Source organism: Engraulis encrasicolus, chromosome 22 (genome assembly GCF_034702125.1).
Source record: "Engraulis encrasicolus isolate BLACKSEA-1 chromosome 22, IST_EnEncr_1.0, whole genome shotgun sequence".
In the NCBI taxonomy this organism is placed as follows: Eukaryota; Metazoa; Chordata; class Actinopteri; order Clupeiformes; family Engraulidae; genus Engraulis; species Engraulis encrasicolus.
Window position 1 is genome coordinate 24,964,945 of NC_085878.1, and position 16,492 is coordinate 24,981,436.

Genomic DNA, 16,492 nt, shown 5'->3' on the forward strand with positions numbered 1-16,492 from the left:
GAGATGAGAGCAGTTTGGCATACGGTGTCTATCCACTGTGCCAGCCGGCCACTGACATTTGCACAGATAACACAATCAAAACACCGCAACACACACACATACACAAACACAGTGTGTATAAGTGTGGCCATGGTTTAGTCTCATTTTAATTAACCTTTGGCATGTCCTCCCTTACCAAATTGTTTCATTGAGAAATAAACTCAAACCGGATATTTGAGTGTCATTACACTGTGCGAATGTGACTCCTCGTAAAGTAGCTGCCGGGTGGCTTGTGAAAAAAAACACACATGGGAAATTAGAACAGGAGCTTTAAAAGATCAGCTTCCAATATTGTTTCCACGGGCCCCACCGCGACGGCTTTCCTGTTCCGTACGGTAAATATTTGGCCTGTTTTATTAGGTGTGGTGTCGAGTAGCCTAGATAAGCGGGTTTTTTTGGGGGGCTTTCTTTCTCTCTCTCTTACAGTAGAAAAAGGATGGGATGGACTCAGGTGCAAGCCCCAGGTGGTGTGCCATGAATGAGATGGTGGGGGTGGGGAGGGGAGCGGCTGATCGGTGGGTGGGTGGATAGGTAGGTGGGTGTGCCACATTGAATGAGATGGTGGAGAGCGGGATGTGTGTGAAGGGTGGCTAGAGGATGGAGGGTGGGTGTGCATGGTGTGCCACGTTGAAAGACGGGGGGTGGACATGGAGAGTGGGAGTGTGTGGTGGAGGGTGTGTTTGTGTGAGTGTGTATGCGTGCGTATGTGCATGCGTGCATATTTGTGTTTGGGATTATAGGGACGGATGTGTGTAGAATAAGGCTGTGTGTGCGTGCGTGAATGCGTGTGAGCGTGCGTGCGTGCGTGCGTGTGTGGTAGGGTGTACGGCTGATTTCTGTTGCTGTGTGTCCGGTATAGTACACACAAGGCTGGAGATGAGTTTGTGTGTGTGTGTGTGTGTGTGTGTGTGTGTGTGTGTATGTGTGTGTGTGTGTGTGTGTGTGTGTGTGTGTGTGTGTGTGTGTCTGTCTGTCTGTCTGTCTGTCTGTCTGTCTGTCTGTGTGACTGTGTGTCTATGCACGCATGCATACAGTATGTGTGCGTGTGTGTGTGTCTGTGTGTGTGTGTGTCTGTGTGTCTGTGTGTGTGTGTGTGCGTGTGTGTGATGAGCACAGCCCCGTTGTGTACCTAGCTGATTTCTTTGCTGTTGTTTGTGTGTCCGTAGGCCATTGTGTCCCTCAGGCTGTGTGGGAATCAGATCTCGGCGCTGCCCGATCCCAACAAGTGGAAGTGCTCGCAGCTCAGAACACTTGATCTGTCCAGGAACACACTGGGGAAGTAGGTCACTCTGTGGACTGAGCCGTCGTCTGTCTGTCTGTCTGTCTGTCTGTCTGTCTGTCTGTCTGTCTGTCTGTCTCTCTCTCTCTCTCTCTCTCTCTCTCTCTCTCTCTTTCTGTCTTTCTCTCTCTCTCTTTCTCTCTCTCTCGATCTCTCTCTCGCTTGCTCTCTTATTCGCCCTCTCCATACCTCCCTTTCCATGTCTCCATCTCTCTGACTTCCTCCCTCCTCCTCTCCATCTCTCTGACTCCTTCCTTTTCTCCCTTTCTTTCCATCTCTCTTCCTCTACCTCTTTTCTCCCTCTATTTTCCCCCTCCCCCTATTTCCTTTCTGCCCCCTCCTTCTCTCTTCTTCTCCCATTCTCCTTTTCTCTTCATCTATTTCTTCTTGTGTCCCTGTTTACTTCTTTCCCTCTCTTACTCTCCCTCGCTGCCTGGGTCATACAGACAGACTCATACCCCTCTTATACAACTTCCTGTCGAGATCTCTGCCGCTGTGTAATGGTGATGGTGTCTGCCTGTTTCAGGTCAGATGAGGCCAGTAAAACCAGGCGACTGCCCTTCTTCACCACGTGGCAGAGGAGAGACCCTGAACCAGGTAGAGCATATGGTTTAAAGTCACAAGTCACCCACCCGCCCATCTGTACCAAAGTGTAGGATAAGAACCATTGGCTGTAGCGTTTTTGAGCTTGTTTATCGCAGAAAAACAAGCAAATTCTTATATTTTTCAAATTTGCCCTGTAGGCCTACTGCTGCAATGGCTGCATTTTTAGCAAAACACTTAAAATAGCCAACTTGGGAATGCAGCGGTCTTTCAGAGAAAGGCTCATCACCCATATAAATTATCTGGCATGACGAGATAATGCTCAAATTTTAATTTTATGCCGAACTGAGTAGGAAGCAGTATACAATGCACTTTTGTCTGTGCAATGAGAGTTGTTTTATTTTAGCCATACAAAGTTTTAGGCTTCTGGTAAATGTATCTTCTTCAGACAGAATAAACCATTACATGGTACAAACATTACATGGTTTGGCCATGCCTTCACTGTGGTCACTGAGCCCTCATGGCCAAGCAGCAAGCATAGAAAACAAAAATATTGTCTCTGTTACACAGCTTAGCTTGGATTAAGCATAACACGCACTAAAGTAAACACCCAATTGTAGCGACACACACAGACACTTTTTAAAGTACAGTGTTATTCACACAGTGTTATTTACAGTGTCCTTGTGCTGAAGTCAGTCATGTATTCCAATGGCCTGCCAGGCCTGGCTCTGCCATCACCACCACAGCCACAGCCACCCACACCTCTCTCTCGGCAGTGTATGCAGGGCAGGATTAAGGCTAGATATGGCTGCAGCCTAGGGGCACCCACCTACCAGGGGGCCCCTGATTGGTAAAAGTGAAAAAGTGCAGAATTGTGAGAGGCAACATTGAAAACAATCTTGTAATTATGACTCTGTCTATGCAAATTTGTCGCGTAATTTGCTTTCCGGGGGGCCCCACAGCAACCTGTAGCCCAGGGCCCCCGGGCCATCTTGATCCAGCCCTGAGTGTAGCCCGCATCTCAGCAGGCCGGGACGGGTGCAGACCAGGATAGTCAGTTAATTGTGTGTATACAGTATGAGCTCACTGACCAGCGTTGAGCCCTGAGTCTCTTGTGTGTGTCTCTCTGTGGCTTTCTTTTTGCCGTTGGCAGCGTCGTCCGTCCAGTTTCCAGTAATGCTGCGGGATTCGCTGGAAGTGCTGTTCCTGAACGACAACCAGCTGGAATGCGTGCCGCCCTCCGTGTGCGCCCTCAAGACCCTCTCGGAGCTCTACCTGTCCAAGTGAGTGGCGCATCTCCAGGCCCGCGGTTCATTTGGGGAAGGGGCCGTGGGGGTGGGCATGTAGAACTAATCAGGGGTGGGTGGAGTTCTGAATGACTAGGTCTTTCCAGGACATGTACATCTTGGACCTTTTGGTTTCAATTAATTTGATTTCCCATACTATATACAGTACAAATCAGTGGTGTGCCTCGGGACACAGGGCATATTTTGGGGGCACGGGAGGGGAAGGGGATGATGGTGGGGTTGGGGTATGGACAAGGAAGCTCAGAGAGAGTGAGGTCCGTCTGAGCTCTACCTGTCCAAGAGAGTGGCACATCTCCAGGCACACGGTTGATTTTAGGGAGGGTTTAGGGGGTTAGTCATGTAGACCTAATCAGGGGTGGATTCAGTTCTGAACGGCAATGTACTTCCAGGATATGTACTGTACATCTTGGCCCTTTTGGCTCAAATTAATGTGGTTCTCCATGCTATACAAGAAAGCGCCATTCCCCCACGCTGAGGGCATATTTGGGGGGTGGGGGAGGGGAAGGGGTGATGGGTGAGGTGGGAGTATGGGCAAGGAAGCTCAGAGAGAGAGAGAGAGAGAGAGAGAGAGAGGGCCCATCTTGAGCTCTACCTGTCCAAGAGAGTGGCACATCTCCAGGTACACGGCCAATCTAGGGAGGGGTGGGGAGTTGGGTATGTAGACCTAATGGGCATGTAGGCGGGGTGGTGGGGGGTGGTGGGGGATATGGTTAAGGAAGCTCAGAGAGAGGGCTCTTCGGAGCTCTACCTGTCCAAGAGAGTGGCACATCTCCAGACATGTGGTCAATTTGGGGAGGGGGTTGAGTAGGGATGATGGTGGTGGGTGTGGGATGGTGTATTTCCAGTGCATGTGCCACCCACTGTGTCCAGCCCTGACAACCTTCTCTTAGCTCTATCTGTCCAAGGGAGTGGCTCGCCAGATTTGGGAAGGGGGAGAAGGGAGACTTAGTCAGGGTGGGTTAAGCTTTGAATGAAAAGCTTCGAGGACATGCACTGTTCAATGGCATATCTCCAGACATGAGGAGCCATTTCATTTAAATGGATTGGGTATTTCCAGTGCATGTGCCCCCCTCTGCGTACCCTTTGGTGACCCTCTCACAGCTCTGTCAGTCTAACGGTAGGGACACATAGGAGGCGAAGCGAGCGAAGCGAAGAGAGGTGAATTTCAACCGTCATCAGGTCATCGCAGCGAATCAAATGGAATGGAACAGTTATGTTGTTGACTTGATTGGGCCGCGGCAGGCGAATTCGCTCCTCATTTGCATAACATTAAACTTTCTTTAATAATTTCGCTTCGCTTCGCTCCTGTTCGCTTGCTTTCGCTTGCCTTCGCCTCTCTCATAGGAATGAATGGCAAAGCTGGCTTCGCTTGGCCAAATTCGCGTCTATGTGTCCCTACCGTAAGTGAGTGTAATTGGGGGTGAGTTGAGTTCTGCTGGACAAGGTCCTTCCAGGACATGTACATCTATGACCTTTTGGTTGCAGTGAATTTGATTTCCCATATACTATATACAGTATGTACACATGAGTGGTGAGCAGGGTATGGAGGGTGGGGGAGGGGCATGGGTGATGGTGGGGTGGGATGGAAGTAAGTCCGGCTAAGTTCAGAGAATCAGGGCCTTTCTGAGAGCTATCTGTCCAAGTCAGTACGTCTCAGGGCATATTTGGGCAGAGGTGGTGATGGGGTCCTGCATTTTGTTGGGATGGGGTACTTCTATAACAGTGGGCCCTCTGAAAACCCTCTCAGAGTTCTATCTGGCGGAGTGAGTGGTGCATATTTGGGGGTGGTGGCGGAGGGGTCAGGGGTGATGGTGGGGTGGGATTATTGGCAGCAAATCTCATAGGGACAGGGCCATAGACATGCTGTGCATATTTTTAGGGATGTCCCGATCCGATCACGCGATCGGAAATCGGCCCCAATCACGTGGTGTCAGACTCGATCGGAATTGGGTGTTATCTCCTCGATCAGGACTCGGATAAATATCTAAATACATTCTCATAATTCTAATAATTAACAGGATATTGTATTAGAATTACCTCTGCTTAAGAGGTTGTGTTTTTACAGGGGTTTAGTTTTGTTTATGCATTTATGGTTTGCAAAATGACCCACCAACGCATGCACTTGTCTTACTTTGCCAGTACTGTATTCTGGAAAGCACCATAGCTCAAACTTCCAGGAAGCACTGCTTCAGGGAATAGTTGCGTAGGTGGGACACGCAGGAGATAAAATGGAGGGTGAGTTAAGCTCTGACAGATAATGTCCTACTGGGTCCAAGAAGGTGGTCTGAGTCTGAGACCCAGTGCTCAAGCCAGTGTTGACGTCAATACTGTGTTTGTGTGGCACTGTTGCACCAACAATAGTAATGGCATGTGGTCCTTAATTTGGTTTTGTGTGTTTTGCTTTCTCTATCTCTCTGCCATGTTCTCTATCTCCCTCTCTGTCTTTCTCCCCCCCCTCTCTCTGCCTGTCTCTCCATCTCTCCCTCTTTCTCTCTTCCCCTCTCTCTCTACACGCTCTTATTCTGTCTGTCTGTCTGTCTGTCTGTCTGTCTGTCTGTCTGTCTGTCTGTCTCTCTGTCTCTCTCTCTCTCTCTCTCTCTCTCTCTCTCTCTCTCTCTCTCTCTCCTCCTCCAGTAATGCTGGTATTCAGGAGTTGCCTGCTGAGCTGGGCCAGCTTCCTAACCTGTGGCAGCTGGACATTGAGGACCTCAACATCAACAACGTGCCTGCTGAGGTCAGGAGAGATGGTACGGTAACTACAGTAGAACTGTGCACTAGTTCAATGGTTTTCAAAGTGGGGGTCTTGGACCCCTGGGAGCCCATGAGGGGAGTCTAGGGGGGCAGTGGCAGGTTAGCAGGAAAAGTATAGGAAAACAAAATGAATAATTTAATACATTGAATAAACAACAACAACAAAACAATCCTAGCGGGGCACTATCTCACACACCTAGACTAATGTAGACCTATGGAAGCCTTAGCCTGTTATACGTCTATGCACTGCCTGTTGTTTGCGCATGATACAGTATGAAAAGGGTAGACTGATGGAGGCTATACTATGACTTATCATTTTCTTATTTACAGTGTTTATATACAAGATGTATTATGTTTTCTGTAATACTTGAAAGGGGCCCTGGCTGGAATCTAGCGGTATACAGGGGGCCTTTGTGATGGTAAAATTTTGGAACATCTGCCTTAGCTGACCGCACCATGATAACTGCCTTAAACCACTCACACACTCTTGTAACTATAGTGTGCCACCCACACACACCTTGCTTGACCCAATGCATAAAGGAATGGTACTGGAACTGTCTTGTGCCTGGTCATGTCACGTGACACTCACATCCTTGCCTCCCTGCTTGACCCAACACATAAAGGAATGATACTGGAACACTGACCTGAATATAGAAAGACGCCGTACATTGTAGTCTAAAGTCATGCAACGGTGTTGGGGAAACGGGAGAAAATCACCATATTCAAGTCTTCTTTATTTCATACAAACGGTAGTTTCCTGTCTGTTTCAGATAATACAATTGTTTTTCGGGCTCACCTTTTATTTTAGAGAGCTATTGAAATTGTTTAAATGAACAATGAACATTGTTAGTTGATTTGATTGACAGTCAGAATTCTTTTAGAATTATTTTGATTGATAGTCAAACACAGCTGTCAAACACAACTGTCAACCTTATTCTCAACATTGCTAAGGTATGAATCTGTATATTTTGGACAGAAGAATCCTTGCATATCAATCGCAGATGCTTCAAAACCGTTGAATGGAATTCAATAGACGCTGTCCATATGCGTAGTAAAGTCATCAGTATACTAGAGCAGTTGTGTACCTCTCGCCATGTCACGTGACAACCCCTTTAACCAACCACCCATACGCTCTGGCCTGCCATCTTGACCCAACACATATGGTATAGAGAAGGTATGGCAGTTTGTCCTAGAAACACCATGTCAAAAAACCCTTAAACCACTCACCCTCACACACCCTTGCTTCCCATCTTGACCCAACATACAGAGAGAAGCTTCTGTAACTGGAGTGTGTCTCATCATGCCACGTGACAACCCACATATACTCTAGCCTCCCATCTTGACCCAATATACAGAGGGAAGGCCCAGTAGCTATTGTCTGCCGTAGCCATGTGAGTGACAACCCTTTAAACCACTGACCCACCCACACTCTGTTCTCCCTCTTGACAACAACAGATAGAGGGAAGCTACTGGAACTGTATTGTGGCCTGTCCTCGCTGCACCACGTGACAGCTCCTTGAACCATTCACCCACACCCTCGGTGATCAAACTCATAGACGGCGCATGCGCGCACACACAGACACACATACTACATGCGTGCGTGCACACACACACAAGCTTACGTGCATACATGCACACATATACGCACACATGGACACACACACACACACGCACGCATATTTAGGACAAACACACATACATGTGTAGGCTCACACACACATACATTTGCACGCGCACACACCACAGGCATGTGGACAAGGACAAAGACTCATTAATGTGTGGGACACACACACACACAGACACACACAGACGCACATTCCCACTTACACACACCCACAGGCACAGTGACATACATACACACAAACAAACACACACTCTCTCTCTCTATCTCTCTCTCTCACACACACACACACACACACACACACACACACACACACGCACACACACACACACACACACACACACACACACACACACACACACACACACACACACACACACACACACACACACACACACACACACACACACACACACACACACACAGCCCCTCCTTGCAGGTCCACTGGCCCACATCTGCTAGGTCCACTTAGGCTCATGTCATACCAGGGGCGCAGGAGTTGTCACGACACGTTTGTCAGGGAAGCTGTCGTCCACAAGCCTGTTAAGGTGCCTGAGCCCTGCGCATACAGTAGGGCTTTGCACGCGGCATCCCACTGTGGCTGTGGTCTCACATTGATGCGATGCTAGCTTAGCTGGTGTGACTTTCAGTATACAGCTTACCACACCTTGGTGTGTAACAGTGACAAAGCTCACTTATGGAAAACACAGCCATTTTAAATTCAGCTAAAGGTGCAGTCCTTCAGCAGGATGTTTTGTTGTAACATTTTTATGAACTGCCATGGGATTCTGAGAGTAATACGTTATGTGAAATAGGCTGTTAACGGACAATGTTGAATTCTCCTGGTCCCTCCGAAGCCTGTAATCGCGTTTGCCACGCTACAACACAGCGCTCCCATTGTGCTAATCCCAATCATGTTAGTGGGTTGGGATTGCTGCCCATTATTCCTTCTCAACAGGTAATTACGACATCTCAGCCTCTCTGTCTTGGCTTAAGGTGAGAATCAGGGTAGACGCTGTAAAATATTTAGATTGAGCTCACTTGCAAAACCTCATCCATACAGGAGCCTACTGCAACTATTTTTTTAAAAAAATCTGAAAATTAAGTAAATAAAATAAATTATTTAATCAAATTAAATAATAACTAGTGCAGAGCCTGTTGTGTTTTGCACTGTATGACTTTAACACTAGAACTACCAGGATTTTTCTGCCTACCTAGAAGTACCAGAGAGGGGTCATTTGACACGGTGTTCTGTCGAGATGTGTTGCCTCGTCGAGATGAGCGACCGGTCGCTCTATTCGATAGTGGTGTTCTATCGATTTGCGATGCCTCATCTAAATGAGCGACCTTGACTTTCCGCGGAAGGCGTTTCAATCGGTCCACGTAGGACTGTTTTAATAACCACTTCGTTTATTTCACGGACAGGGGTGTGCAATCGTTCACGGAGTTTAATAAGAACATGCGGCTGCTGACAACAGTGAGCCTCTCGTTTGAGCAAGTTAAGAAACGTGCCATATGAAAGAGACTGAGTTGAGTTTGCGCAAATACTGGAGAAAGTGGCTGGATCTCAAATGGTGCACTTGTGCACTTCGGGCACTATGTTTCAGTGCGTAACTAATACGGCATGCACACTGAAACATGAACACTAAAGTGCACAAGTGCACCATTTGAGATTCAGCCAGTGTTTGGGATCAGGGCCTGGCTACGGCTTGTTTAATGCAGTCATTTTGCTGTTGGTTTGGTTTCAATGCGACGTGGGCTCGCAAGGCAAATTGCTACATGAAATCATGTGGGGATAAACAAGCGCGGTTTAGATATTCCCAGATAGCAGATAACGTATTGTGGCTTTGTTTTGGCAGATGTCTGTCTTTTAATGACCGGAATCATATTTTCATAACATCCCCACCAGTGCATTTCTTTACCATGTTGAGGCAGTTTACAATGCAGTCGATTCAAATTCTTGAGTGAAAAGGGTGGAGGGTCATTTTGACAGCTCAATCAGGTGGCGATTTTTTCCATTTTGCAATGAGAACGCCTCCTATATTCTACGAAATAGTCTTTTCTGATCGATGTTGCAATGTTCGAGGCTGAGTGTGTGAGCGATTACGGTTAGGCAACAAAGTAGCAAATGTACGAGGCCACGCTATTTCGCAGATTTTCCAATGATCTGCTGGATGATCCACGCTATTTCCCGTTTCCCCCCCAGGGGATATACCGGTATCGTAACTTTCAGTCCATGACAGTCGGTGGACAGGCTGTAAGCTAACTAGTTTTAGACTATGGATGACTGGTGGTAACCTCAGGAGGACATAGGCTACAGTTTGAGTCACTAAAGTTGACAGTCTCAGGGGATCCTATCGTAACTTGCGCTACAGTTTGAGTCACTAAAGTTGACAGTCTCAGGGGATCCTATCGTAACTTGCGGTCTCACAATTCGATGGGCAATCACCCGCGAAAACCACCGCGAGGGTGTGCGCATGCGTGCGCATGCTCAGTAGCGAAGAGAATCACATCTCGATGGGTCGCTCATTTAGACAGGACACCGGCGGCTTTTACCTAATACACTAATCACTCATTTTGTTATGGTAATGAGGCTGTTAGGGGCCGTGTGTGGGTGAGGGGTGAGGGGGTCACACCTTACAGTGCTAACAGCCAAGACAAACAGGGACAGACAGCTTCTTCCCAAGGGCTGTCAGCCTCCAAAATCACCACAGGTAAATAGCAACTTCCATGAAGATATCAGCAGCAAAGACAGATAGCACAGTTTGGCGGACAGTGTGTTACAGTTTTTCTCCATTGGTTTGGCTCATTTCTTGAAACTGAGATGTCATTCTCAAAACATGGACAAATCCCAAAACTAATTTGCAGTTCCTCACAACAGAATGGCATTTACCATTGCTTTCATCAAATTTCAAATGCTTTTGTACATGTCTCAATCATTAAAGGGACAATCTGTGAGATTTGTAGTTGGTTATTTCCAGAATTCATGCTGCCCATTCACTAATGTTACCTTTTTCATGAATACTTACCACCACCATCAAATTCTAAGTATTCATTATGACTGGACAAATTGCACTTTTCATACATGAAAAGGGGGATCTTCTCCATGGTCCGCCATTTTGAATTTCCAAAAATAGCCATTTTTAGCTGCAAAAATGACTCTACTTGGACCATACTAGAAAATATTTGTTTATTACTTGGAAAACTTTCATGTAAAGATCAAATTTGGCAATTGGCAGCCCAGTTTCAATGAGCAGCATAGTTGCAGTACCCTTTTTGACCATTTCCTGCACAGTGTCCCTTAAAGTACATCCTTGCAAATGGCTATGTACAAGTATCCTACAGTTAACACAATCAGCTTACATTTAGTAGAATTTTCAAATGAATGTACCTTGCTGATCTATCCCAATTGGTTGATTCTCAGTGTAATGGTTGTCCTGAAAACATTTCAGCACATTTTCTTCATATAAGTCATCAATGAACGTGTGAATGTCCCATGTGATCATGACGAATCATATGACTGCAACCAGATAATGGTTGAATTACAGTTTTTCTCGATTGGTTTGGCTCATTTCTTGAAACTGAGATGACATTCCTATAACCATTGGGTCATTTGGCCAAACATTCTTACACTTCTGCACAACAGTTCAGATAACTAGCAAAATGTCATATACCTCCCAAAACACCTCATTCTTGCATCAGCACTAAACCGTCTCACATATAAATAGTCAGTACCATAAAAATGGCATAGATCCTTCTCAATTGCTTTGGCTCATTTGCATTCATTTAGTCCTTCTGTCAAAATAAACTGGATGGTTCAGCATAACTACATGGATCCTCATCACTCGCTCATATCACCCCAAAAACAGTTTACCCATGTGTCAAAACTAAATTTCTTCCCCACATATATCATCAGTACCCCCAAAATACACTGTCCCTTTGCCATTGTGTAAGCACTGCTAGTCAAAATGGTTAGGTGTTTTATCTACGTTCAGCTAACAGATTTCGACTATTTATAAAAATGAAAAAGTGAGTGAAACCATTTAAGTTTGACAACACAGATAATTTACCAACGACATTTATCAGTAACTTTCTTTACTGTAAATTCATATACAGAAAGTAATGCCCATATATCACAGGTTTCTCATGGGTTTGGCTCATTTCTCAAAACGATAAAAAAGATAACATTCTCAAAATAACATGGACAAATGCCAAAGCAACTAGCAATTGTTCAAAACAGAATGTCGTTTGAAAAAATGTCATGAAATTAGCCAAATAACAGAGGAAAATATAGTATACACAGTTGTAAAATTATTTTCTACTAACTAGTAAAGTTGCAATACCATCTGACCTGTTGAACACTGTCATGAATTTACTATGTAATGAAATTCTTAAAATATGATGTCCTTGACTGTTTTGGGAATTGCGTAGACCACTTTGCATATGATGACTTACACAATGAAATAATGCTGACATGTTTTGGAGAGGGCAACCATTAGACTGAGAATTGTCTAATTCGTTTAGATAAGCAAGGTCAATTTATTTGGAAAATGTGCTAAATGTATGCTGAATGTGTCAACTGAAGGGTATTTGTACATATCCATCTGCAGAGATGTACTAAACATTTGAGACATGTACAAAGCATTTGATATCTGATGAAAGCAATGAAAAATGCCATTCTGTTTTGGGAAATTGCAAGTTGGTTTGGGGATTTGTCCGTGTTGTTTTGAGAATGTCATCTCAGTTTCGAGAAATTAGCCAAACCAATCGAGAAAAACTGTAACGTGTGAATCTCCCATGCCATGTGACCATAACGACTCATGTGAATGCAACATGGCAATTGTTAGGTGGATAAATACCAGTGCATGTGGACTACTGCTTCACTTCCCTCAAGAATTTTGTGGTGAAAGAAGCTCCTCTCCAAGGAACGAAGACGCAGAGATACAGCACTCAACAGGCATTGGAAATGATCCACACACGCACACACACACACACTCTGTGTCTCAAGTGACAGCTGTGAGCTGCTAACAGCCACATTTCCACAACAAAAGGAGTGTCCGCAGGGAGTCCAAAGGGTCAAATGACCCTCTTGTGGGGCTTTTAGGTAAAAAGGTCAATTGACCCCTCCGTGGTAGTTCTAGTGTTAATGGTGTAGCCTATCATACTCCCTAAGTGTAGTAGGGCTGATGGTAACATGTAGAAGGAAAATTAGAAATTGAGTGGAAGCTTATGGATGTCAAGGCCAGACCTACTGTTAAAGTGGACAAAATTAGGTGAAAGGTACAGGAAATGAAAATAAAGTAATGTTCAGAATTTTATTAGAACAGCAGATACAGTATGCCTTTGAGAACTTGAGAAGCAGCATTCGTGTGTTAGGCTAGGGAATGTTGAGTTTTTAAGCAGGTGTGTGTCTGTGGTGCTCAGTGGACTTAATTATGGAATTTTGGGTTTTGTATCAGGTGTATCTCGTGCGCTGTTGATTTCATGGCTTTGTCGAGAATACCAAGACAATGCCCTGAGTGGCAAACTGACAAAAGGCAATCAAAATCAGTTTAGCTAATATCTTTTGTATGATATGTCCTAACGGCTTGAAACTTTGCACTGCATACCGCCATACCACTGGAAAGTCGCCCCAAAATTTGAGATAATTCAGTGGAATGGTGCGGGAGTTGCATGGAGTAGACATACAGAGATACAGACAGAGCTTTCATGAATTATTAGATAGATGCTAAATTAATAAATGACCCAAGAAAATATCTCTCTGTCTCTCATACACACACATCCACCAACGTACCTCTCTGGCCTTCAATTTCTCAGTATTTACATACATTTACATGTATTAACATTTCTGAAGTAAAAGAAAACTTTAAGATTGATTAAAACAGTTAGACATAATGAACCTTATACATCAATTTCTCTGTATGTCTGCTTTCCCCCCCTGCCCCATTCTCCCCTTCCCGTCCCCCAGGCCCAGCAGGTGTGTTGGCGTACCTGCGTGCCCACCTGCGTAAGGCGGAGCCGTGCCGGCTGCTGAAGATGGTGGTGGTGGGGCCGCCGCGGCAGGGCAAGAGTGCCCTCCTGGAGGCCCTGCAGTCGGGCCGTAACGCCCTGTTCTTGCCCTCCGAGCGCAGCATATACACCTCCACCTGGGACCTGGAGAGGCCCAGCACCATCAAGACTGGGGTGAGACACACACGCACGCACATAAGCATGCACATACGCACATAAGCATACACACACACAGACACACACCAACACACACACACACACACACACACACACACACACACACACACACACACACACACACACACACACACACACACCTGGGACCTGGAGAGGCCGAGCACCATCAGGACTGGAGTGAGACACACACACGCACACACACACACACACACACACACACACACACACACACACACACACACACACACACATGCACACACACACACACACACACACACACACACACTCACACACACACACACACACACACACACACACACACCTCAACCTGGAGAGGCCGAGCATCAAGACTGTGGTGAGAGTGAGACTCAGCACCCTATCTAGCTTGCTATCAACTAAAATTCAGCCTTCCTCACTCACACACACACACACACACACACACACACACACACACACACACACACACACACACACACACACACACACACACACACACACACACACACACACACATACTGTATGAATAAACTTTTACACACACACACACACACACACACACACACACACACACACACACACGCAAATACTCATGACAGATAGTGAGGCACAGCACACTGGCTGGCTGGCTGGCTGTCAGCTCGAATTCAATCGTACTCACACACAGACACACACGCACACACTCACTCACACACACACACACACACACACACACACACACACACACACACACACACACACACACACACACACACACACTGTCCACCACTTCACTTCAACTCACGCATGCACGCAAACTCACACTCAAGACACACATTTACACACATGGCCACACTACTACTGTGTCTGTCTCACCAAAATAACACCAAGGCATTGATGTTGCTAAGCAAGATAAGGGGAGTAGGGAGTAGCTCCACTCTTGGCAGCCAGCGCTAGGAGGCTGGGAGGCTGTAAGGCCGGGGGTGTGTGTGTGACTGAGAGGACAGACGTGAAGGTCAGGAGCTTTTTGCTCAGAGGGGGTCTGGAATGCCGCTGCAGTCTATTCTCCGCCTTCTAGAATCTTCCGCTACTCAGCTCCTCCCAAGACTGCGGTACTTCAGTACACACACATCCGGTTTCACCAATAGGCAAGCTAGGCATTGCCTAGGGCCCCACCAAATTTGCCCTCTGTAGGGCCCCCCAACTGTTGGTCCCACCGTGGTAGAAACGTTATTCAAAAGGGCCCCATGTCTATAGTTTGCCTAGGGCCCCCAAATGGTTAGCACCGTTGCGGAGTACACACAACTCAGCCACAGAGGTGAGTTGAACTGAACGGTATGAAGTCAAGGGGACCTTCCCGGTGAGCCATCTCGCTCTCTCATCTTATCATCTCAGCTCAGGCTTATCTCTGTGTGCATTCACTTCCCACACTTGGCCCGGGGTGGATGATAAACTCCTGAGACACACTGCCTGTCCATGACTTTTGTCCATGTCCATGCCTGTCCATGTCTTTTTTCTTGGTTCGTTCGAGATGTGTGATGTCCTGATTTTTCCGTAGTGTTTCCAAAATCCTGTGACGCTTTTTGTTTAATTTTGAATTGTTTTCCATCATCATGGTCCTTTTTACCATACATCGTCAGCGTTTACACATCTTCACAGGTTTCACGGTGGGCAAGGTGATTTATTTTGACTTAAAAAAACCACCAAACACTCATATAGTCTCCAAACCATCTTGACCTCTTCCCCCCTGCTGGAAACCACAGCATCCGAAGAGAAGATAGCGGGTGCTAGCGGTGACCTCTCCCCTGGTTGGAAGCCACAGCAGAGGAGGAGAGGGAGCTTTAGAGATGACCTCTGACCTCTCCTGGAGAGCTGGAGAGCTGGAGAGCTCATTTCCAGGCAGAGGCTGACTCCACTTCCTGTTTCCTCCATGAGTCAGGGGCAGAGGATTGGGGAGTTAGTGTGTGTGTGCGTGTGCGTGTGCGTGTGCGTGTGTGTGTGTGTGTGTGTGCGTGCGTGTGTGTGTGTGTGCGTGCGTGTGTGCATGTGTGTGTGCCCGTGTGTGTGTGTGTGTGTGTGTGTGTGTGTGTGTGTGTGTGTGTGTGTGTGTGTGAGCGAGCGGGATTATAAGTGTGAATTTGTGTATGTGTCCATGTGCGTGTGTGCCTGCATGCATGCGTGTGTGTATCTCTGTGGGTGTGTGTGTATGTGTGCATGTGTGTGTGTGTGTGTGTGTGCGTGCGTGTGTGTGTGTGTGTGACTGTCTAGTAAAGCCTGGGGGACACCGCTGTCTGTCTGGTGTGAGCAGCTGGTCCTGCTCAGCCCACCGCTGGTTTACCAACCCCCAGCCCCCAGCCCTCAGACCGCCTGTCCCCCCCATCCCTCCTCAGCACTGATGCCTCTCTCTCTCTCTCTCTCTCTCTCTCTCTCTCTCTCTCTCTCTCTCTCTCTCTCTCTCTCTCTCTCTCTCTCTCTCTCTCTCTCTCTCTCTCTCTCTCTCTCCTTCTCTCTCTCTCTCTCTGTCTCCCCACCAGGGCCCCTGTAATGGCTTAGCAAAAATCAAACATAAATGTAGCGGCTTTGGGAAAACAGTCACGTCTCTATTTTGAATTGCCCAACCTTCCCCTGCTGTCATACAGGGCTGACAGGCCTCCCCAGAGGACATGTAAATCATGCTTTGTTTTCAAATGGCCAAAGAATGGCTGCAGTTGTAGAAGTGGCCGGCGGGGCCTAGCAAAGGATGAGGATTAGTATTATATGTTTGTTTTTAAAGCAAGGAGATTTCCCGTT

At 46.7% G+C, this 16,492-nt stretch overlaps 1 protein-coding gene across 2 annotated transcripts in view; it reads left to right on the plus strand.

The window, feature by feature from the left end:
• lrrk1 (leucine-rich repeat kinase 1) overlaps positions 1-16,492 on the plus strand; it is a 113,103-nt gene that overhangs the window by 32,466 nt on the left and 64,145 nt on the right. For both annotated transcript variants that reach the window (XM_063188833.1, XM_063188834.1), the window contains exons 11-15: positions 1,206-1,318; positions 1,845-1,915; positions 3,015-3,144; positions 5,803-5,915; positions 13,509-13,723. In XM_063188833.1, coding sequence (XP_063044903.1) covers positions 1,206-1,318; positions 1,845-1,915; positions 3,015-3,144; positions 5,803-5,915; positions 13,509-13,723 — 642 coding nt within the window. The remainder of the gene's footprint in view (positions 1-1,205; positions 1,319-1,844; positions 1,916-3,014; positions 3,145-5,802; positions 5,916-13,508; positions 13,724-16,492) is intronic.